General features: G+C 42.4%; 3 protein-coding genes across 3 annotated transcripts; all 3 read left to right on the top strand.

The window, feature by feature from the left end:
• Window positions 1-5,697: 5,697 nt before the first annotated feature.
• On the top strand, window positions 5,698-7,384 carry LOC119224871 (nuclear factor 7, brain-like). The gene has a single exon (XM_062562571.1). The coding sequence runs from the start codon at window positions 5,844-5,846 to the stop codon at window positions 7,269-7,271; it is 1,428 nt and encodes a 475-aa protein (XP_062418555.1). The 5' UTR covers window positions 5,698-5,843; the 3' UTR covers window positions 7,272-7,384.
• Window positions 7,385-13,538: 6,154 nt separating this feature from the next.
• Window positions 13,539-15,176, top strand: LOC119224870 (zinc-binding protein A33-like). The gene has a single exon (XM_037482320.2). The coding sequence runs from the start codon at window positions 13,683-13,685 to the stop codon at window positions 15,090-15,092; it is 1,410 nt and encodes a 469-aa protein (XP_037338217.2). The 5' UTR covers window positions 13,539-13,682; the 3' UTR covers window positions 15,093-15,176.
• A 6,753-nt stretch (window positions 15,177-21,929) lies between these two features.
• Window positions 21,930-23,708, top strand: LOC119224864 (zinc-binding protein A33-like). Its single transcript, XM_037482314.2, has one exon. The coding sequence runs from the start codon at window positions 21,978-21,980 to the stop codon at window positions 23,352-23,354; it is 1,377 nt and encodes a 458-aa protein (XP_037338211.2). The 5' UTR covers window positions 21,930-21,977; the 3' UTR covers window positions 23,355-23,708.
• The last annotated feature ends 735 nt before the right edge of the window (window positions 23,709-24,443 follow it).

The following is a 24,443-nucleotide window of genomic DNA, read 5'->3' as shown; positions in this document are numbered from 1 at the left end:
ACGCTCTTCACTAAACATTTCTGATATGTGCAGGTAACAAAACTACTACTCGGGTTTCAAGAAGTCTTTTTTTAAACTGAACGCAAACAGGCGGTTTTTACATATTTGGGTGTGTTGAAGGCCATGTGACTCCAGGCTTATTACGTCTCGTTCTGGTACGGATTCATATTTATGCCGACACCACAGCACCTTATCGCTTTGTCTAAAAATATGTATGAACACAAATAGAAGAGTGTTAGGCGCTTAGGTGTTAGGCTATGTGACATCTTTTGTTACTCTGCACACACACACACACACACACACACACACACACACACACACACACACACACACACACACACACACACACACACGTGTGTATCATTGTGCCTCAGCCCCGAATAGACATGACGTGTCATCCACGTGAAATAAATCAGATTCAAGCAACAGAGCATGAAGGCCTGCGGTGAGACTGCAAGGACACACAAACATGGTTAAAGTAAACACACACACACACACACACACACACACACACACACACACACACACACACACACACAGACATATAACTAACTCCCCATCTTCGTCGGCTCATCTCTCGCTCTCGTCTTGTTTTTTTATTTATTCGATCCTTCATTTCAGCTCATTTCATGTTCTACCAACCTCACCTGTCTGTTCACACCTGCCTGCACACCTGCTTGCCATCAGTCATCAGTGCCGACACGTAAACGCTCCTCAGCCGGCGTTCCGCCCTTTGCCAGATTGTCTGTCTGTGCGTTTTTTTTTTTTTAAAGACGTGGCTCAACTTTTTAGACTTCAGCTTTCCTCCGCATGGCGAGGTTTTGCATACGGACAGAATAGATGTGATGAATGCGTCCATGTTGTCAAATAACTTCTCCGCGCTGCCACTCACCGTCCGCCATGAACCCTTCAAAATAAAGTGCGTCTGAGCAACGCCGGGGGCCCTCGAGCCTCGGCTGCATGTCGCCCCCTTCTTACGCGCAATAGATGCCACGTTGAGCCGCGGTTAAGGGTTCTCGTGTGTGCACGAGGATGCGCGCGCACACACGCACACACACACACACACACACGCACACACACGCACACACAAAATGCAAGTAAACAGGTAAATGAGGAAAAGATGCAGGAAACACATTTTTTAGACCTCAGGGACGTAAACAATATGAAGCGTAACTACACACGGCTTAAGTTATTTTTGTGTGGTTTATAAATGGCAAAGAAGAGGAACATTTATTCTGATGATGTGCATTCTTCAGGGTTTCCAACATTCTGTAATACTGTGTAGGTTCATTTTACTTGGGTTGAGGACACGGATTTCAATGTGATGCATCTTTAAACTCCGATTTTTTTTTTAACAAGATGCAAGAATAGATTCTTTTTCACGTAGGAAGAGGACATTGTGTCTGAAGTGAAGGTGGTGAAATGATCGGTGGGTCTCCAAAGGAAGATCTCATCCGACCCCCCGTCGCCTAAAAACTAACCAGGATGTCACGCGTCACAATTCTGCTGGACACAAAAGTCACTTGCAGTAAAAAGTCACATGTGGTCCCATTTGCTCTTTTCTTCTCTTCTTAAAACATGAGGTTGGTTTGATCGGTTTGACATGGAATGAATTACAAACAAATAACTCAGAGTGAAAAACAGGAAAAGGCAACATCTGCGCGGCAATAAAACAAGGAAACACATTTTTCTTTTGCGAGAGAATATAAAACTTTGCTTTCAGTAGCAAAACTGTTAGAATGAAGGTTTCAATGTGTGAAAACTCCCAGAGATTTTAAAAATATGCTTCCTCCGCCATGTGAAGCCTCATATGAGTTCAGACCACAGGCTTTGCACTACGGAGGGTTTCTCATTGTGACCTTCGCCATCGGGTTTGTGCAACAACTAGTGTTAAATAAGATAAGCTGGATAAGATGTTTTTTATCTGACCTAAATGTTAAAGTTGAAGAACTGTGAAGGGTTTCAAGTTAAAAGACAAAAACAGAAAACTAACTAAATTGACTAAATTTATGACATGAATAGATAGTGACAGAAAACTACTGAAGTCAATCTTTCATTTAGATGAATAAATGTAATAATTCAATGAGTCAGTAATAACGGGTCATTTGTGGGTATCAGTCTTGAAGTCTGAAGATGCCAAAATCTGACAATGGAAGAAGTCAGCGTTGATTTATTTGTCACATGACTTCCAGACTTCTGTAGTTCTTCTAAACCAAAGATCCTGGGAGATAGACACATACTGTGCATTAGAAGAATGTGAGATAACGTTGGCTCTGTGCAGTGTGGAATCCCAGATAACCACCGGGAAAGCAACACAACGCTCCGAGGTCTTCGTCACTCCAAGGTCTTCGTCACTCCAAGGTCTTCGTCACTCCAAGGTCTTCATCACTCCAAGGTCTTCATCTTACCCTCCAGACACCCGGAGGCCGCTCACATAAAGCTCGCCGCGTGTGAAGGACTTTTTAAAAATACCAAACCATCACAATGCACACACCTCGCAGTCTTCTCAAGTATAATATTTACTTTTCAAAGATGACCCGGCTCAGCAGCACCTCCAGTGGTGACAACGCATCAAAACCACTGATACCACAAGAAGAATCATGAAGTAGGTAGAGCTGCTCCTCTGCTTGACGTTTATTCGCATCGGAGCACTCGATGAAGCAGCAGCTCATAGAAGGTGAAACATGAATGACTTTGCCTGGTGGTGGTGGTGTTGTTGTTGTTGTTGTTAGTGTTGCGCGTTGTTAATCCTCTCTGTCAGACTCGCTCCCTCGGGCCCTCGCCTGGATCGGGTGCCTTGTGTCTGGAGCCCTGAGCTTGGAGATGCTCCACTATGACGTTCCTCGGGGCCTTAGGGGTGCATGACACAAGAGGAGAGAGGAGAGGAGAGAGGAGAGAGGAAATAGATTCAGGAGATGAGGGAAAAAAAGACGAGGGAAAGGGGAGGAGACATGAAGGAAACAAGAAACTTAGGAAAGAAGGGAGGGAATTAAGAGGACAGGACACATACGAAGAAAAGAACAGAAAGGAGAAGAAGCAAGGACAGGAATGAAGTAGAGAGGAGGCATAGTGGCTTAAACAACAAAGGTAGAGGGGAGGAGTCAGGAGAGGATACAAGGAAATAAGGTTAGTGGAAACAGGGACGGGATGTGAGACATGAGAGGAAACAAGAAAAGGAGAAGGAAATAAGCAGTGAAGAAACAAGAAAGGAGAATGAAGGATGCGAGGAGAGGAGGGGAAAAGATCAAATGTCCAAAGGAGATGAGAAAGGAAATGAGAAAGCGGTAAATGAGGCGGAGAGGAAATAGGAAACAAGACAAGGAGGAGAAACACACATAGGAAGCAGAGGAGAGGAGGCAGGGAGACAAAGAAGGAAGAGGGGGGAGACACCTTATTGTGAGGAGAAGAAACAACGAGAGAAGGCGAACAGCTGAGAGGAGACAAGAGGAGAGGAGACAAGGCGCAGAGGAGAGGAGGGCATGAAGGACATGGCGGAGAAGACCACATTCATTAGTAATGTGGAAACCTGCAATGCCACTCCGACCCACCAGAGGGCCGCGGCCCAATCTTTGAGAATTATTTTACTGGCTTTCAAATGAAAGATGGGGCGTGAGTCATTGCATCAGGATGAGTTGACAAACACAATTTGTTTCCTGAGGGGTTTTTATTTGGTTTCAGGAGTCAAAGTGTGGAATAATACTAAAACTAAATGTCGCAGTTCAAAGAGATAAACTTTACATGAGGGGTTTGGCTCCCACCTTTCAGGGCGCCCCCCCCCCCCCCGGGGTTTAATCACAAAGCTGTGGGTCAGTTTTCAACAACTACTGTAATCCGCACTATGTGTGTAAATGTTGTGTGTCCCTCTGAGTGTGTTATTCCGTCTGAGCCCAAAGAGGATTTGGTGAACAGATCCCCCCCCGCCCCCCCCTCCTGTCAATTAGCTAACATGTTGATGTCAGCATGGTCAGTATGCCAGAATCCCTCGCTTAATGTACTGTAATAACCCCCCTCCCCTCCTCTGCTCACCTTCACTGGCACACACACACACACACACACACACGCACACACACGCCGCAGGGAAGCAGCCACACAACAACATGACAGGACGCTGCGTTGGCTCAGCCGTCACATTGAGCCAGGAGCATAAAAAAATCAGGTCCTTTGAAAGGGAGGGACTTAAAAACAAACTAATTTAAACCTTTTTTTTTTTACAAAATCACAGTTCTGTGTGTTTATTTTAAATAATTCGCTGTGTTTTGTTAGCTTGTGTAATTTAATTCAGACCTTCACAGCTGGAACAAAAATAGTCATCCAATTCCCCCCCCTCGAGAAACCTTCTACATTCATCGACACAAATCACAGCCTCGGCCTCCGTCCCTCTGCTTCTGGGGGGGCGCCGCGGCCAAGATGGCGGTTAATGATGTGCATCTCGCCAGGGGACGGAGGAGAGGACGCCATTTCAGCCGGCGGCCCGGTCCAGCCCGGCTAACGCATCCAAGACAGCTGGTGACACCAACCCAACGTTCAGAGGAGCTCCCCAGTTTGTGTGTGTGTGTACATGCGTGTGCATGCGTGTGCATGCGTGTGTGTGTGTGTGTGCGAGTGTGTGTGCGTGTGACAGAGCACCTCCAGGTGTCTTTTGCAAATCGTCGTGGTGTCAGGTGCCGCTGCCTGTCCCCTTCCTGCTGTTTAACACATCTGGCTGCGAAGCCGTGTACGCCTCACAAACACATGGATTGCACTCACCATGTGTGTACACACACACACACACACGCACACACACACACACACACACACACATTCTAATTGGGGAACAAACTCGACTCATTTGTTCAGATGAAACAATTTTGTTGTGAGATATTCCACTGGGTCGTCTGTGTATTAATAGATTATGGTGCCATTTGTGATGGTGTGTGTGTGTGTGTGTGTGTGTGTGTGTGTGTGTCAGTTGCTTTCTCCATCCGAGCCAGTGTGTGTTTTCTAGGGCTGACAATAGATTAAAAAAATAACCGCACATTTCTAAATTCATTAATCGATTAAATATATTACACTAACTAAAAGTGTGTTTTAGGGACACAGTGGTGGTCCTCTGATGACCGCGTGTCACACAGGGCAGATGTTTAGATGTATGTAGCCTTGCAGTTAGCTTAGCATAGCAGCTAGCTTAGCCTAGCAGTGATCAAAGTGGTCCTTTGTCACACTCATCCTCTGCACAGTCCTCCGCTGTACGTCGCCTCTGTTGGTTTTGGGGTGAAGGTTCCAACGCACAAAGCTCTCTCTTATCTGACTGACTGCAGAGAGCACCGCATTCGTTTCTCGGCACAGCGGAAAAGAAACAACATTTTTATCGCATTAATCTCGGGCAAATGAATCACTATTAATGGGTTGATTTTGACAGGCCTTAGTTTTTTCACATGGTTAAAGTTAAACCTAAAGGACATTTATTTGTTCAGCACATTTCAACAACATGGTGATTCAAAGTGCGTCACATGAAACCATTAAAAGTTTGTGTCAAAGATACGGCTTTGTCTTTGTGACAAGAAACGAATTCAAAAGTAGTATCAATGAACAATGAACATTATTAAAAGTAACAATTCTCCCTCACACCTATTGGATAGTTCTTGTAAAATCTGAGTATGAATGAAACATCACCACCTGCTGGTGACTAAAGGAAATGTCAACTACTTACACAATAAAAGGAGAGAAAGTGAAATTTAAAGCTGTTTTGCTTCCTCGTTGCTGAACGGAGCCAGAGACGCATCACAGGGTGAGATATCTCTACTAAACACAAGAACCATCCAGATCTGTAGTTCAGAGAGACTCAGATTTGATCATTAAAGGAAATGGCTGAAAAAATCGCTATAGTTGAAAGTTTCCTGAGCTGCCATGTTTGTTCAGAGACCTTCAGAGATCCCGTGTCTCTGAGCTGCAACCACAGCTTCTGTTCAAGCTGCCTGCAGCGATTCTGGGAACAAGCTGGAAACAAGAACTGTCCCATTTGTAAAACTAAGTCCTCAACGGATGAACCAGCAGTGAACTTAACGCTGAAGGGACTCGCTGACTCCTTTGCTGAGAGACAGAAGACTGGATCAACTGAGACGGAACCAGAGAAGGAGAAAGAGGAGGTGGTGTGTGAAGACCATCCAGAAGTCCCTTATTGGTTCTGTGAGGACGAGCAGAAAGCTGTGTGTCCTGTCTGTGAGTTCTCTCTCCACCAGAGTCACAAGGTGGTTCCTCTAGAACAAGCAGTCAGGAACCTGAAGGACCAGCTGAGATCTGACTTGAAGTCTCTGCAGGACAAGAGGGACACTAGTGAAGAAGTGATGGAAACATACAATGACATGATTGAACTCTCCAAGAAGCAGCTGGTGTCCACAGAGAGGAAGATCAGAGCAGACTTCAACAAGCTCCACCAGTTCCTGAGAGAAGAAGAGGAGTCCAGACTGACAGCTCTGAGGGAGGAAGAGGAGCAGAAGAGGAAGACCATCAACAGAGAGATGAAGATGATTGAGGAGCAGATCTCCTCTCTGTCAGACAGCATCTCTGCTGTTGAAGAAGACCTGCAGAAACACAAGGTGTCGTTCCTCAGCAGTTATAAAGCCACTCAGACCAGAGCCAGAGTCCAGAGCTCACTGACAGATCCACAGCTGCTCTCAGGAGCTCTGATAGATGTGGCCAAACACCTGGGCAACCTGTCCTTCAGAGTCTGGGAGAAGATGAAGGACCAGGTCCACTTCAGTCCTGTCATTCTGGACCCAAACACTGCAAAGTACAGTCTCTATCTGTCTGATGATCTGACCAGTGTGAGACGTGGAGACACAAAGCAGCAGCTTCCTGATAATCCAGAGAGATTCACTAAGTATGTAAATGTTCTGGGCTCTGAGGGCTTCAGCTCAGGGAAACACAGCTGGGAGGTGGAGGTGGGAGACCATCCTCACTGGTTTTTAGGTTTGGTTAAAGAGTCAATTGACAGAAAGGGAAAGATAGGCTCTTCACCAAAAGATGGAATCTGGTGTTTAGTTCATTACCATGGTGGATACACTGATGGAGCTTGTCAGACTGTCAGAGTGAAGAAGAGTCTCCAGAGGATCAGAGTCCAGCTGGACTATGACATGGGGGACGTGTCCTTCTACGACCCTGAAGACATGACTCACATCTACACTCACAGAGACACTTTCACTGAGAAACTCTTCCCATGGTTTAGTTTTGGAAAGTCTGGTGATGCTAAAACTACTGATATCAAAATCTGTCAAACTGATGTTTCTCTGTGATGTTCAGTGAAGGTGGTGAGGTCAAAGTGACTCATCAGCATGTTTAATATAGTTTTTTGTTGTTGTATTCTGTAAATATTTTCAAATTAAAGAATGAGAAACTAAAGTATAAATAAGCAATATCCTTCAAGTACAGATGAGTAGATTTACTGTGATAATTTTTTTTAAAGTGTAAAACTACTTAATTTGTGTTTGTAACGGCTTTATTCATGTCACAACATGAAGCCTCATCTTACTTTTTTATCTTTGACATTAAACAAGTTCTTCATTGTGTTTTATAGTAAACTGTTCAGTTTCATAAATAAATGGTTCGGTTCCTTCAGGTGTTTAATTTATTTACTTATTTTAGTTTTTATTGCTAATGATGCAGAATAATGTTTTATTCCTATCTTCCTTAACAAATGTTCAGCATATAAAATTAATGTAGAAGGATGATTTCATTATTTTTAGTCCAACAAAGTGGAGACAAAGTTCACATTTTGGTTGCAGACTGTCTTCATCACAATCTGACCTATTTTCAGCAGGAAATGCATTTTTGAGTCTTCAGATTTGTCCTTTTTCAATAATCACAAGTTCAAGTCAATAACCTTCTCAACATGCTTTCACCTGAAATCCTTCAAATCAATAAATAATTTTAGTTTTATCTGTATAAGCACGTGTGAACAGCATAAAATTCTAATAAAAAGTGACATTGATTTTAAGATGTGTTTTAGTGCTGAAACCAAAAGCTGATTCTACAATAATCTCTTAAGGATTTTAGTCAATCGATATCAGATAATTGTGGAAAAATCTGCGAATCATCAAATTTGAGCAAGCGGGTAGATTTTGCCGGATAAATTATTTAAAAGTGTGATGATTAGTGGTATTGTGAACAATACGTTCATTAAATTGCATGAGATCTACCTGCTCAGTAAATATTGTGGTCTAAAACATGATCGAGGGACATCTATCAATAAAAATAAGCTGTGCTGCAGTTTGATGAGTTTACACAGAAACCGACTCACTTTTCTATTTAAATGATCATTTTATTGATGACACCGTAACACATTTTGTTGAAGTCATAGAAACACGTAAGAGAACAGAGCACTAATCCAAAGAATCAGAGAACTAGAGGATCAATATTATTATACAGAAGAAACCCAGAGGGACACAAAGGGACAAAGGTGAAGTAGAAAGAGGCGACTGCAGAGAAATGATGAAATAAAGTCAGAAACAGAGGGAACGGGACAAAGAGTGAAAGAGCAGAGAAGTCAACTCAGTGTTGTCAGTGCAACTTAGTCCCTGTGTGGAGGGAGAAGATGGAGGAGCTTCAGAGGAACACAGTGGCTCCAGTGGATCTCAGTCCTGCTTCATGTGACTAAAGCAGCAGAGCTCTCACTGACCTCCAGAGACCAGAGAAGGAGCCTCACTCTACTTCCTTCTACTGGCTCTTCTTCTACGCTGATGACCTGCTGCAGGTTGGACACTAAAGTCAACTGGTTGTGCGTCTGCATCAGAAGCCTCACTGGGCTGTCTGTGTGTGTCTGTGCCTCACGTTGTGTGACTGCGCCCCCTGCTGGAGCTCCTTCTCTCTCTGCTGCCTCTCATCGGTCACTTGGACCCGACTGCTCTTCCTCAAAGAGACCTGCAGGCTCAGTGAAGCTCCACTCAGTCTTGGTGCTGATGGTCTACGATGCTCCTCGTGTTCTCTGAGCTACGTGAGGGCCACGTAGGAGAGCATCTTCATCATCATCATCATCACTGTCAAAATCTCTTCATTCGCTGAGAGAACAGACAGAAAGGTTGAGTATAACAGCATTCAGTAGAACATGAGGAACTTAAAACAAAGTGTCCAGTGACTGTCATACAAAGTAAATGCAGCTATTTATCAGCTAGTTATCTGCAGGTGTGTGATACTGTGTCCTCCCTCATTTCAAACAACATTAGAATGTAATGAGACCCAAGCCGTCATAGTGGACGTGGTCATCTTGCAGCACGGTGAGAACCCTTTTCCTCTCGCGCTATTCGAGGTATTTATTAATATTAGTTCCCTTATCGTGTTTTACTCGGACTCGCGGTCTTTCCCTTTAACTTCCCGTAAGGAGAAACACTTCTCGCGAGATCTCCGAGTGGAAATCCTCAGACGTGAATGAAACCCAGGTGTCCGGTGTCGCTGCACCTGTCCCCTCATCACCGGCGGACTGCGAGTAAAGAGGGAAGCGGGACGCTGAGAGAACCTGACACGCGGGTCATCGGTCCGCTTAAAAGTCCGTCTACAGCTTGTTTTATGAGGGATTTACAACCGTCACTAATCACGACTCCCACGCAGCAGATATTCATAATATGGATGATCATATGATCAAAAAGTCTTTAGTCTTGCTTGTAAGGTTAAAACACTTGTGTCCCCTCTTTCCTATCCTAAACCCTTCATGGTTATTCATCCTTAAAAGGTCATATAACGTCATATCCTCTCCACACTTAAAACACAATACTGGATTATGAGATTTAAAGTGATAAATGTTCCACTCAGCTGAAACGAGATCGTTCACCATGAAAATGCTTATTAAGTTTGCATAATTTCTCTCATTTACTGGTAATATACAGAAGAAATAAAATGAGCAAGTCCCAGACCAATCAGCAGGCAGTATTATAGTATATATTATATACACCACCACCAGGGGGCAGTTCTGATGACATGATTGACTAAAGGTTTCAGAGGAATTAAAACACAGATCAGTTCCTTCACCACTTGATTCTTCTGATTTCCTCACACTGCTTCCTTAAGCGATGCACTTGAGCTCATTACATTTATAACTGCAGTCATCTTTCATACAGAGACACGTGTGAGATGAGGCTGATCCAGTAGTCAAGCTTTAGTGTTTCTTTGTAATAATCTTCAGCCAGAACAACAGTGGAGGCATCAGGTGTCTGTTGAGGCGTTTAAGTGGTTTTAAATGTGACTTAAAAGAGGAATCGTGTGACTTTCATGGTGGATAAAGTATCTAATTATATATTGTAGATGTAGATGTTGCAGGAGGAAAGGTTCCTGCAAACAACTTCATGATTCAGCTCAACTTTTCAGTAACATTTATCCAGACAAAGCCCTCAATGCAGCAGATTCCCAGAGAGGCCCGAGGCAAACTTTAGGAGCAACAAGCGTCATTTTGTATACTCATAACTGAAACAAATACAGGGATTGTGTGGTCATTTTTGGAAGATGAACCATGATGAACCATTAAAGTTGAAAGAATTAAAAAATAAATGCTCTGACTTTGCACCAATCGTGTGTCTAAAGGTTCATGTCAAATAAACGGATTTGTCTTTGTGCCAAGAAACAAACTGAAGACTCTCAGTGTCAACTGCGTTAAAAAGTGAACTCTGACTGAGACTCATCATGTGGACACAGGGAAATAAAACAGGTTTCCGCACCTGAACGCCCAAAAGGAATTTTCCTGAAGAACAGGTTTGGTGAGTTAAAAACATCTGAATGAATGTATAGATGAATGTTTTTCCTTCACCAGCTTGGAAAAAGAATATGAAAGAATAAACCAAACATTTTGTGAAATCTTTTCATAAAAAACGTGGGGAAATTAAGTATTTAAACCCTAAATGCTTTCTTAAAATATTGAAGAGAATATAGAAGAGCTAAGGGGAAACTTGATGGTCACGTGACCTATTTGCGAGACAATGTAAATGTATAGGCCATAGAACGTGACATTGTCGTTTTCCCTTACTATTACACTTGTTTTTTGTGATACCGGGTTGGGCTAAATTTACAGTGCAGACATCAGTAACAGTGCTGTCCATGTTTACCTGAGGACGAACCAGCATCGACAGCATCGTTACATGTTTAACTGCAGTCATCTTTCATGTAGAGCAGGGGTCTCAAACTCAAATGAGCTGGGGGGCCGCTGGAGGCAGTATCTGTGTGTGGCTGGGCCGCATCAGGTATTCCACACAAAAAAAACTTCTCAAATGTCATTACTAACAGTTATTTAACTTAAATGGGTTCTTCTGAACATTAATAGAATATTGAAGAACATGAACGGTTCTGTAGATTGAGGGGCAATGTGTTCCCATCAGATTTTGTCCACACGTCCCAGTCACAGGCAGACACAGCTGTAGCGGCTGCTTCTCTGTCCAAAGCACGGGGATCTGAGTCAGGAGGAGCTGTGGATCTGCGCTCTGACGCGCTCCGGTGCGCAGTGGAGAGCCCAAAGAGGGAGAGGAGAGGACTATATGCGGGTCATTGTGTGACCACGGGGTTCAAATGCTGCTGGACACTGTCGGGGCTTTCGCTGTCATCAGTCACATCATCACATTTTTCTATACATTTCTGTGGTTACTTTGTGCCGGCGTGTTGTTACTAAATGACGTGTTATAAACTGCTGCGGTTTAGAATAATCCGTCTGCGTAAAGAAGCTCCAAATGCTCACAGCGCAGCGTGTGCGTAAAGGAGACGTGGTTTCCCTTGAATTTTCCTTCAATTTAACAAATGGTGTGTGTTGTGTGTGTGTGTGTGTGTGTGTGTGTGTTTCTCCGCTGCACACAGAAGTCGTCTTTGCTCAAGCTTCCACTTTATTAATCACTGACACAAAGACTGATACCATCACTGCAGTGTAGCCTCAAGTCGCACTGCATTGAAAGTGCATGTGTGCGCTGTTTTAAGTGTCGTTTTATGTGCGTTCCGGGACCTGTGCTCGTCGTACCTGCGCTGTCACGTGTACACCTTGTGATTTACAAAGGAAGCACTGGATCCATGAATTTCACCCTCCTGCTCTCCGCACATCCAAAACCACTCTTTTCTCTCCCGGCTCTCTCTCTCTCTCTCTTTCCCTCACTCACTTTCACACGTACACAAACACACACACACACACGACCCCGCCCCCCCCATGTCACTCACATTCATGCCGCATGCACTGGACAGGCACACAGTAGGAAACCAGAACATCAGAACATTGTCCCACACAGAAGCTAACAGCGGGGTCCCTACAATATAAAACTCGCGGGCCGCACCAACATTAAACTTTCATATCAAGGTGAGGGCCACAAAATGTCGTGCTGAGGGCCGCAATTGGCCCGCGGGCCGCGAGTTTGAGACCCCTGATATAGAGAGACGTGTGAGATGAGGCTGATCCAGTAGTCAAGCTTTAGTGTGTCTTTGTAATAATCTTCAGCCAGAACAACAGAGGAGGCACCACGTGTCTGTTGAGGTGTTTAAATACAACGTCAAGGAGTTACTAAAATATTTGATTTTAAGGGTGGATAAAGTATCTAATTATATTGTATATTGTATATACCTGTCTGCACGGTTTTGAAGCAGTTGTAGTTTGTTTATGTCCTTCTTAGAAGCTGCTGATCACACGAATGGACAAAAGACCACAGACCGCAACAGCTGACACACAACAGAGTGTTGAGTAAGCAAAGCACTTCCTGCTCATAGCTGTGCTTCTTCCCATTTTAGTGGCAATGCCGTCAATGTGCTCAGCACATTTTGCATTTACAGTTGTTGTTTTCAATGGTGCATTTTTACCAGCAATTACATTCATGAATAAACTGAGTGCCAAACACACACACATTTTTTTTCATCACTAGATTTATCCAACACTTCACACATTGAGTCTGAGCAGGACGTATCCGAGAGAAGGTTTAGTTTGTGGCAGGTGAACTTGTCACCACGGCTCCTCAATGTCACAAATCATTAAATCACCTGGTGATTGACAGGAATGTTGTTGTCGACATAAGAAGCCGCGCCTCCACCACACCTATTCCAGTCCTTCCTGAACAGTGTGGATCCTTCCACAGCTTGAGTTTTTAAATGAGGGCTAATACAGAAAGCATGAATTTAACTTTATGGATAAACACTCTCTGACGACCTGTTGCTCCCTGACTGAGTTACATCTGTTTTCCACTAAGAGGAAAAGATTTCATCATTTTGTAGACCAAACATTTATTTCAGAAAATATTCATTAGTTAAAGCCCTTCTTGTTTTTGGATTACCGTTTTTAGTAAAACAGTCAGAAACTGTTTGACATTATCGATTTACAATATTTTCAACTGTTATTTGAGGATGTAACATTTCAAACACTTTGCTTTTAAAACACATGAATAGAAGTGGTGATTAGTTCCTGTAACGTTTAAACAACTCAACCTAAGAAGTATTTTTGCATTTCAATTGTGTTTATTTGTGTTACTTTGAAATGCTTTTTTACGTTACAATTTGCCCTCACTTGTTGTCGTTTTGAGTCACGTGTGACTAAAGGAAATCTCAGTTACTCGCACAATAAAAGGAGAGAAAGTGAAACTTAAAGCTGATTTGCTTCCTCGTTGCTGAACGGAGCCAGAGACGCATCACAGGGTGAGATATCTCTACTAAACACAAGAACCATCCAGATCTGTTATTAACAGCCTCAGATTTTGAAATTAGAGCAAATGGCTGAAAAAATCACTCTTTTTGAAAGTTACCTGAGCTGCCATGTTTGTTCAGAGACCTTCAGAGATCCCGTGTCTCTGAGCTGCAACCACAGCTTCTGTTCAAGCTGCCTGCAGCGATTCTGGGAACAAGCTGGAAACAAGAACTGTCCCATTTGTAAGAGAAAATCCTCTAAAGATAATGTTTGGGTGAATTTCCAACTGAAGGAACTCGCTGACTCATTTGCTGAGAGACAGAAAACTGGATCAACTGAGACAGAAAGAGGAGAGAAGAAGGTGGAGGTGGTGTGTTGTGAACATGGAGAAGAGACTAAACTGTTCTGTGAGGACGAGCAGAAAGCTGTGTGTCCTGTCTGTGAGTTCTCTCTCCACCAGAGTCACAAGGTGGTTCCTCTAGAACAAGCAGTCAGGAACCTGAAGGACCAGCTGAGATATGACTTGGAGTCTCTGCAGGACAAGAAGAACAAACACCAACAAGTGAAGGAAACATACAATGAAGTGATTCAACTCTCCAAGAAGCAGCTGGTGTCCACAGAGAGGAAGATCAGAGCAGAGTTCAACAAGCTCCACCAGTTCCTGAGAGAGGAAGAGGAGTCCAGACTGGCAGCTCTGAGGGAGGAAGAGGAGCAGAAGGAGAAGACCATCAGCAGAGAGATGAAGATGATTGAGGAGCAGATCTCCTCTCTGTCAGACAGCATCTCTGCTGTTGAAGAAGACCTGCAGAAACACAAGGTGTTGTCCCTCAGCAGTTATAAAGCCACTCAGACCAGAGCCAGAGTCCAGAGCTCACTGACAGATCCACAGCTGCTCTCAGGAGCTCTGATAGATGTGGCCAAACACCTGGGAAAACTGTCCTTCAGAGTCTGGGAGAAGATGAAGGACCAGGTCCACTTCAGTCCTGTCATTCTGGACCCAAACACTGCATCCTACGGTCTCTATCTGTCTGATGATCTGACCAGTGTGAGACATGGAGAAACAAACCAGCAGCTTCCTGATAATCCAGAGAGATTCACTACGTATGCAGAAGTTCTGGGCTCTGAGGGCTTCAGCTCAGGGAAACACAGCTGGGAGGTGGAGGTGGGAGACCATCCTCTATGGCTGTTAGGTTTGGTTAAAGAGTCAGTTGACAGGAAGGGAGAGATAGGTGCTTCACCAAAAGATGGATTTTGGTGTTTTTATCATAAACGTGGTGAATACACTAATGGAGCTGGTCAGACTGTCAAAGTGAAGAAGAGTCTCCAGAGGATCAGAGTCCAGCTGGACTATGACAGGGGGAAGGTGTCCTTCTACTACGCTGAAGACAAGACTCACATCTACACTCACAGAGACACTTTCACTGAGAAACTCTTCCCATGGTTTAATATCGGATTTTCTGATGATGCTAAAACTACTGATATCAAGATCTTTTAAAGCAATGTTTCTCTGTGATGTTCAGTGAAGGTGGTGAGGTCAAAGTGACTCATCAGAATATTTATTATAGTTTGTTGTTGTTGTTGCTGTTGTGTTGTGTAAATATGTTCAAATTAAAGGGAAAAAAGAGTATTTTGTCAACCACCAATTGTGCAAGTTCTGCCACTCAAAAGACGAGAGAGGCATGTCATTTTTTGAAAGTACACTTCAATGAGACACAACGTTGGGGGAAGTATACAGGAAATCAAGTTTGTCATTGTCTTTTATAGTAAACTGTTTCAATAATAAATGGTAAAGTTCCTTCAGTTGTTTTTACAAATCAAAGTGTTTATAGCTGAGGGTTCAATCTAGGAGACATGCCGCGCTAGCGGTCGCCGGCCGGACTTGCACTCGCACAACTACACAACAACCGGGAGTTTTACGCGGGTCATTGACTTAGGAGGCTGTGATTGGAAGTCGGGACTGGAGCTGTCAAAAAGCTGGACAAATCAAAATTGCCCATAATTCGGGATGTCACGGGACGGTTGGCAACCCTACCCCCGGGAATTATGCATTCTTTCATTGAAAACTCATAAAAATAAGGCAATTTATGTTTAAAAAGTCATAATGTGATTCGAGTGCTTTGTGTTTATTTTGTTTGGCGATTAGTGGATTTAAGGCTGAACGGAACACAGTGGCTCCAGTGGATCTCAGTCCTGCTGCAGGTTGGACACTAAAGTCAACTGGTTGTGCGTCTGCATCAGAAGCCTCACTGGGCCGTCTGTGTGTGTCTGTGCCTCACGTTGTGTGACTGCGCCCCCTGCTGGAGCTCCTTCTCTCTGCTGCCTCTCATCGGTCACTTGGACCCGACTGCTCTTCCTCAAAGCGACCTGCAGGCGCAGTGAAGCTCCACTCAGTCTTGGTGCTGATGGTCAACGATGCTCCTCGTGTTCTCTGAGCTACGTGAGGGCCACGTAGGAGAGCATCTTCATCATCATCATCATCACTGTCAACATCTCTTGACATCTCTTCATTCGCTGAGAGAATAGACAGAAAGGTTGAGAATAACAGCATTCAGTAGAACATGAGGAACTTAAAATAAAGTGTCCAGTTGACTGTCATACAAAGTAAATGCAGCTATTTATCAGCTAGTTATCTTCAGGTGTGTGATACTGTGTCCTCCCTCATTTAATGTAATGAGACCCAAGCCGTCATAGTGGACGTGGTCATCTTGCAGCACAGTGAGGACACTTTTCCTCTCGCGCTATTCGAGGCATTTATTAATATTAGTTCCCTTATCGTGTTTTACTCGGACTCGCGGTCTTTCCCTTTAACTTCCCGTAAGGAGAAACACTTCTCGCGAGATCTCCGAGTGGAAATCCTCAGACGTGAATGAAACCCAGGTGTCCGGTGTCGCTGCACCTGTCCCCTCATCACCGGCGGACTGCGAGTAAAGAGGGAAGCGGGACGCTGAGAGAACCCGACACGCGGGTCATCGGTCCGCTTAAAAGTCCGTCTACAGCTTGTTTTATGAGGGATTTAAAATACAATACTGGATTATGAGATTTAAAGTGATAAATGTTCCACTCAGCCAAAGCGAGATCGTTCACTATGAACATGCAAATTAAGTTTGCATAATTTCTATCATTTACTGGTAATATACAGAATAAATAAAATGAGCAAGTTCCAGACCAATCAGCAGGCAGTATTATAGTGTATATTATATACACCACCACCAGGGGGCAGTTCTGATGACATGATTGACTAAAAGTTTCAGAGGAATTAAATCACAGATCATTTCCTTCACCACTTGATTCTTCTGATTTCCTCACACTGCTTCCTTAAGCGATGCACTTGAGCTCATTACATTTATAACTGCAGTCATCTTTCATACAGAGACACGTGTGAGATGAAGCTGATCCAGCCCAGTGAACATTTTTTGGTTGAAAAGACGTTGAATCAACGTCTTTTCAACGTCTATGCCCGACGTTGAAAAGACGTTGCAAAATGGTTTAAAAGGGAAAGTTGTTTCAACGTCTATTCGTAGACGTTGAAAAGACGTCTATGTTTAGACCACATATCAACGTGATTTTTAATACGGTAAAATGTCGTCCTCTACTTTGTGCTATAGCATTATTTTATAGGTGTAAAAAGAAATGACGTCTACATTTGTGCGTTTACCACCGATATTAAAAATCACGTTGAAAACTGGTCTAAACATAGACGTCTTTTCAACGTCTACAAATAGACGTTGAAACAACTTTCACTTTTAAACCAATTTTCAACGTATTTTCAACGTTATGCCATAGACGTCTTTTAAACGTCTTTTCAACGGCAAAATTGCTCGCTGGAAAAGTACAGGTTACACACAATCAGCTGTTGACAGTTGTCAATCATGTCAACAGCCCTTAACATGGACAACACAATTTGATTAATTTGTATTTATTCATATCAATATAAAACTAAACACTTTTCCTATACAAAAATAAATTATATTTTGTGAAAATAAACTATGAAATTATAAGTGGAGCAACAACATGAACCAGTTAGTTTAGAATTTTGGTGTTTGTAAACCGTTTTTCTGAATCATTGGCACTTCATTTTCAGATTCTGTAACAAGATCTAGCTCTGAGTCACTTGAATCCGGATCGTATACCTGAAATTAGCTCCGTCTCCCTCATCGTCACTTCAATGATTCAGATTGCGCAGAAGACACCTCAGCTGCAGATGCCTCTTGTCAACATGTTAATCCAATTCAATTAATTTTATTTTGTTCAACCCAAAATGAAAAATAAGCCTGAGGGAGGTTTACAGACTGTAAACATGCAGCATTCTGTCCCAAAACCATCACATCGGCACAGATAAAACTCCCTTCAACTGGACAACCCTTAAGGGTGAACAGCGGAGGAGTAGGTGTGTACAGAAAGAACAACTTAAAGATGTACAGTACGTTCAATTCCTACGACAGATATTATTCAAATATTCAGTAGTAGTACACCAGGTGTAAGGCAGGACAACTGCAGGGACAAACTCCATCAGGTGTAACCTCCATCCACAGGAACCTGTGAGGAGGGAAGAACAAAGACTTTAGGGAAAATGCAAAGTGTGTAATTTGGGTTTATAATGACAGTAATAAAAAAGTGACTTATAATGATAACAGCAGCAGGTGTTTTAGAACCCTTATTTATTGATTATTTACTTATGACATTATAAACAATTAATGACATTTCTAGAGTAACATTTCCAGGTATATTACACAGTACCATACTTTACAATGTTGCTTTAAGCATGCAGTAACTTACAATGTTTTGGCTAGCTTGTTTACAGGCCACAACTTGTTCACCTGCAATCTGTGTTTAGGCCGCGTTGCTTTAAAAACGTGTATTTTCTACATGAAATGGGAACGGCAATAATATGATATGGGTACAGCAACAACCTAACGCATAAGCAACTCCAAACACACGGAAAATACTCTATGATGTTTACTTTTGGTCCAGTTCATGTTGAACGCTAAGCATGCTCCGAGCTAGCATGCGCCAAGCTAGCGCGCTAACTAGCAAACTATCTGCGCTAACGCTAACTAGCTTACCAAAATAACAGTCCTTCCCGTATCGAGTGGGCAGCACAAGTAAAATAACTGGTTATAGTTCCCGGTGTGCTTCGTTCAAACACTCACGTACTTACAGAGTATTGGGGCCGGTAGCCGTGGTTGTATCAGCCAGTTCACGTCGCTCTGCTCCCGGTGGAAGCTCTGCAAGCAAGAACTTGCGCATGCGCGTTACAGATGTGATCAGAGTTACGTGTTTTCAACTAATGTTTGAAACGGCCCGCATTGTTTTGTCCTTAAAGCATATTGTTACGCCCCACCTCCTCTCCCGAGCCGGAGACTCTGTACACACACTCTCTATTTCCATATTCATGACGTTTTAAGGAAGATCTTAAATGCGTTGAAATCACGTCTTTGCGTAGACCAAATTTCGCCGACCAGTTCATTCATTATTATGATAATGTTAATGATATTATCGTCTCTCTTTCAACCATACGTTACAACATGACACGTAATCAATAAATTTACCCGTTTCTAGCACGTTGATGTTTCACGCACTGTTTTGCCGGTTGAAAAGACGTTGAAATGAGGTCTTAGACGTTCAGACCTCATTTCAACCCGATTTCAACCATATTTCAACGTTGAAATAACGTCTTGTGCTCACTGGGAGTAGTCAAGCTTTAGTGTTTCTTTGTAATAATCTTCAGCCAGAACAACAGTGGAGGCATCAGGTGTCTGTTGAGGCGTTTAAATACAACTTTAAGGAGTCACTAAAATGTGTGACTTTCAGGGTGGGTAAAGTATCTAATTATATATTGTAGCTGTAGATGTTGCAGGAGGAAAGGTTCCTGCAAACAACTTCATGATTCAGCTCAACTTTTCAGTAACATTCATCCAGACAAAGCCCTCAATGCAGCAGATTACCAGAGAGGCCCGAGGCAAACTTTACATCACATGTCATTTAGCTGACGCTTTTATCCAAAGCGACTTACAATAAGTGCATTTCCACATAGAGATACAAACTCAGAAGAACAAGTAACAAGAAAGTACATTTTTCATCAAATAAGCAGTTACAAAACATGTTAAAGATAAGTGGCATTATAAGTACAATTTAAGTGCTATCATTTGTTAGTGCTACGGTTTGCTAGTGTTTTAGTCAAGGTAGAGTCTAAAGAGGCGTGTCTTGAGTTTTCGACGGAAGATGTAGAGGCTCTCTGTGGTCCTGATGTCATCGGAGAGCTCATTCCACCATCTGGGAACCAGGACAGCAAAGAGTCGCGATCTTGTCGAGTGCTTTTCTCTCAGTGAGGGAGGAACAAGCCGCTTGGCAGATGCAGATCGAAGTGAACTTTAGGAGCAACAAGCACCATTTTGTCTACTCATCACTGCATCAAATACAGGGATTGTGTGGTCATTTTTTGAACCATGAACCATGAAAGATTGTTAAAGTTGAAAGATTTCAAAAATAAATGCTCTGACTTTGCACCAATCGTGTGTCTAAACGTTCATGTCAAATAAACGGCTTTGTCTTTGTGCCAAGAAATAAACTGAAGACTCTCAGTGTCGACTGTGTTAAAAAGTGAACTCTGACTGAGACTCAACATGTGGACACAAGGAAATAAAACAGGTTTCTGCACCTGAACGCCTGAAGGTCATTTTCCTGATGAACAGGTTTGGAGTTAACAGGAGAGTTGAGTTAAAAACATCTGAATGAAAGTATCAACAAATGTGTTTGCAGGTTATAAAGTTAATGACTAGAAAAAGGGGGGAATAACAGAATAAGAAAATATTAAACATTTGAAATGTTAGAGTTGAAAATTCAATTTGAAAGTGTGCATGGATGAAGCTTAAAAGAGAAAAAAGATGAAGTTAAAAAGAACGATAAATGATGCCGTTGAAACAATGAGGAAGGGACAGAGAAATCTTCTCAGAATTCTTCTCCACAGAGAGGTAATACACAGAAAACATGACGTAAAACAAAGTGTTAAAAATAACCAATTATATAGTCCGATACATAGTGCAGTCGAGGATTGTCCAAAACACCTGCAATTTTCAAAGAATCAGCAGATGAGTAAAAAAGCAGAGGCAATTCAAGTGATTAATGGCCAGATGTGCCCCTCACTTGTTTTTTAAAACACAAAACATGACTTGCATAAGTTAGATGAGGATGTAAATTCCAAGCAGTAAGTGCACAAAAGATAACTACGTTTTAGGAGGTTTGTTACGTTACATGTGATTCACTTCAACACGGCTAATAAGTTGTTTATGTCCTTAGAAGCTGCTGATCATACGAATGGACAAAAGACCACAGACCGCAACAGCTGACACACAACAGAGAGTGTTGAGTAAGCAAAGCACTTCCTGCTCATAGCTGTGCTTCTTCCCATTTTAGTGGCAATGCCGTCAATGTGCTCAGCAAATTTTGCATTTACAGTTGTTGTTTTCAATGGTGCATTTTTACCAGCATATATCAATGTTTAAATTGCAAACAAACACATCATGGTTTTCATCACCAGATTTATCCAACACTTCACACATTGAGTCTGAGCATGACGTATCCGAGAGAAGGTTTAGTTTGTGGCAGGTGAACTTGTCACCACGGCTCCTCAATGTCACAAATCACCTCGTAATTTACAGGAATGTTGTTGTCGACATAAGAAGCCACGCTTCGAACACCTATTCCAGTCCTTCCTGAACAGTGTGGATCCATCAACAGCTTGAGTTTTCAAATGAGGGCTCTAAATACAGGAAGCATGAATTTAACTTTCTGGATAAACACTCTCTGACGACCTGTTGCTCCCTGACTGAGTTACATCTGTTTTCCACTACGAGGAAACATTTTTATCATTTTGTAGACCAAACATTTCATTCAGAAAATATTCATTATAGGCCCTATTGACCTGTTGTTTTACCTTTTTTAGTAAAACAGTCAGAAACTGTTTGAATTATTGATTTGTAATATGTAATACATTTAATTGCAATGAGGATGTAATATTTCAGACACTTTCTATCTAAAACACATGATTTGAAGTGGTGATTATTTCCTATAACGTATAAACAACTTCATCTAAATTTGTATATAGTATTTTTGCATTGCGTTTATTTGTCTTACTTTGAAATGAATCTTTTTTTCTAAAGTTACAATTCTCCCTCACTTGTTGTTTGAATCACCTGCTGGTGACTAAAGGAAATGTCAGTTACTCACACAATAAAAGGAGAGAAAGTGAAACTTAAAGCTCATTTGCTTTGACGTTGCTGAACGGAGCCAGAGACGCATCACAGGGTGAGATATCTCTACTAAACACAAGAACCATCCAGATCTGTAGTTCAGAGAGACTCAGATTTGATCATTAAATAAAATGGCTGAAAAAATCACTCTTTTGAAAAGTTACCTGAGCTGCCATGTTTGTTCAGAGACCTTCAGAGATCCCGTGTCTCTGAGCTGCAACCACAGCTTCTGTTCAAGCTGCCTGCAGCGATTCTGGGAACAAGCTGGAAACAAGAACTGTCCCATTTGTAAAAGAAAACCGTCTAAGGAGAATCCTGAAGTGAATTTCCAACTGAAGGAACTGGCTGACTCGTTTGCTGAGGTGGTGTGTTGTGAACATGGAGAAGAGACTAAACTGTTCTGTGAGGACGAGCAGAAAGCTGTGTGTCCTGTCTGTGAGTCCTCTCTCCACCAGAGTCACAAGGTGGTTCCTCTAGAACAAGCAGTCAGGAACCTGAAGGACCAGCTGAGATCTGACTTGAAGTCTCTGCAGGACAAGAAGAACAAACACCAACAAGTGAAGAAAACATACAATGAAGTGATTCAACTCTCCAAGAAGCAGCTGGTGTCCACAGAGAGGAAGATCAGAGCAGAGTTCAACAAGCTCCACCAGTTCCTGAGAGAGGAAGAGGAGTCCAGACTGACAGCTCTGAGGGAGGAAGAGGAGCACAAGGGGAAGACTATCAGCAGAGAGATGAAGACGATTGAGGAGCAGATCTCCTCTCTGTCAGACAGCATCTCTGCTGTTGAAGAAGACCTGCAGAAACACAAGGTGTCGTTCCTCAGCAGTTATAAAGCCACTCAGACCAGAGCCAGAGTCCAGAGCTCACTGACAGATCCACAGCTGCTCTCAGGAGCTCTGATAGATGTGGCCAAACACCTGGGCAACCTGTCCTTCAGAGTCTGGGAGAAGATGAAGGACCAGGTCCACTTCAGTCCTGTCATTCTGGACCCAAACACTGCAAACTACAGTCTCTATCTGTCTGATGATCTGACCAGTGTGAGACGTGGAGACACATACCAGCAGCTTCCTGATAATCCAGAGAGATTCACTAACTATGCCAGTGTTCTGGGCTCTGAGGGCTTCTTCTCAGGGAAACACAGCTGGGAGGTGGAGGTGGGAGACCATCCTCACTGGGTGTTAGGTTTGGTTAAAGAGTCAGTTGACAGAAAGGGAAAGATAGGCTCTTCACCAATAGATGGAATCTGGTGTTTAGCTCATCGCAGTGGAGAATACACTGATGGAGTTGGTTTGCCTCTCAGAGTGAAGAAGAGTCTCCAGAAGATCAGAGTCCAGCTGGACTATGACAGGGCGGAGGTGTCCTTCTACGACCCTGAAGACATTATTCACACCTACACTCACAAAGACACTTTCACTGAGAAACTTTTCCCATGGTTTTATATTGGAAAGTCTGGTGATCCTAAAACTACTGAAATCAAAATCTCTCAAACTGATGTTTCTCTGTGATGTTCAGGGATCTTTGTGGTTTTGAAGGATTTACTCTGACTTCACTGTGTTGATATACTTAAATACGACTTTATTAAACTTTCAGATCCTTCATTTTTTACACAAAAACCGATCATTGTCTAACTATAGTTTAATCAAAATTTAGAATTTAGTCAAAACAAAATCTAACATTTAATAAATCAACTAAACAAAATTCTGTTGTTAAACGTTGTTTGTTTAACTTTAATCATCATTCCACATAAGATTTTGTTCAGATTTGTTCCTCATCTTTAGCTGAGTGTTTTCCTTTTTTACTTTACATTAAGTCTTAGAGGTCAGTGGATCAATACACATTTAGAGTTTTATTTTTTAATGTTTTTTTTTTGTATATGTTGTGATTGCTCTAACAGTGTTTTTTACAACTAATGTGGCTACAAAATAATACATCTTGATCATCAGATGATAACATTTACAAATAAATGTTATTTGTTATTATTAGCATTTTGGCAAAAAACATTGTACAGTAGTATCAGCTTTTTCTTAATTATTTTGTGGTACTTTGATGAGTTTCTTTTGTTCGTATAATTGTTGGAAATTCTTAAAGTCTTACAAAACTTCTTTATTCTGTTTATTCTAGTTTTTGTAGCGCATACATGCTCCATATTATGTGAAGGATTAACAACAAAGTTACGTTTAAAATTTAAATTATAGATAAATATATAATTTGTAATCTGAATCTGCATAAATGTTTCTGTCACGGTTTGGTTCTGCTTCCTGTTTTATTTTGTAGTTTCATGTCTCTTGTGTCCCTGGGGTAGCTTCACTTCCTGCCTTGTCCTGAGATTGCCTGATTGTTTCCACCTGTGTCCAATCACCTGCACCTCCCTTTTGTATTTAAGCCCCGTGTTGCCTGCTGTCGCGTCATTGTTAAGTCTACCCGCCGTTGGTGCACGTCGGTTTTGGAATAATGAGCACCTTTTTGGAAACCTGGAATCCCACTTTTGAGTCCTGCCTCCCTGAGGGAGGCTCCCTTAACCTACACCAGCAGCACCCCCGTGACAATTTCCAAATTCTGTGCATCACAAACCAGGAACCAAATTATATCACTGT

The sequence above is a fragment of the Pungitius pungitius genome, chromosome 5, assembly GCF_949316345.1.
Source record: "Pungitius pungitius chromosome 5, fPunPun2.1, whole genome shotgun sequence".
Taxonomy (NCBI): domain Eukaryota; kingdom Metazoa; phylum Chordata; class Actinopteri; order Perciformes; family Gasterosteidae; genus Pungitius; species Pungitius pungitius.
The sequence above is the reverse complement of the archived record's forward strand: the minus strand, read 5'-3'. Positions and strand labels throughout refer to the sequence as shown.

Bases quoted from the DNA above. Each gene is read 5' to 3' on its own strand.
- LOC119224871 (XM_062562571.1), top strand. From the start codon at position 5,844: ATGGCTGAAAAAATCGCTATAGTTGAAAGTTTCCTGAGCTGCCATGTT.
- LOC119224870 (XM_037482320.2), top strand. From the start codon at position 13,683: ATGGCTGAAAAAATCACTCTTTTTGAAAGTTACCTGAGCTGCCATGTT.
- LOC119224864 (XM_037482314.2), top strand. From the start codon at position 21,978: ATGGCTGAAAAAATCACTCTTTTGAAAAGTTACCTGAGCTGCCATGTT.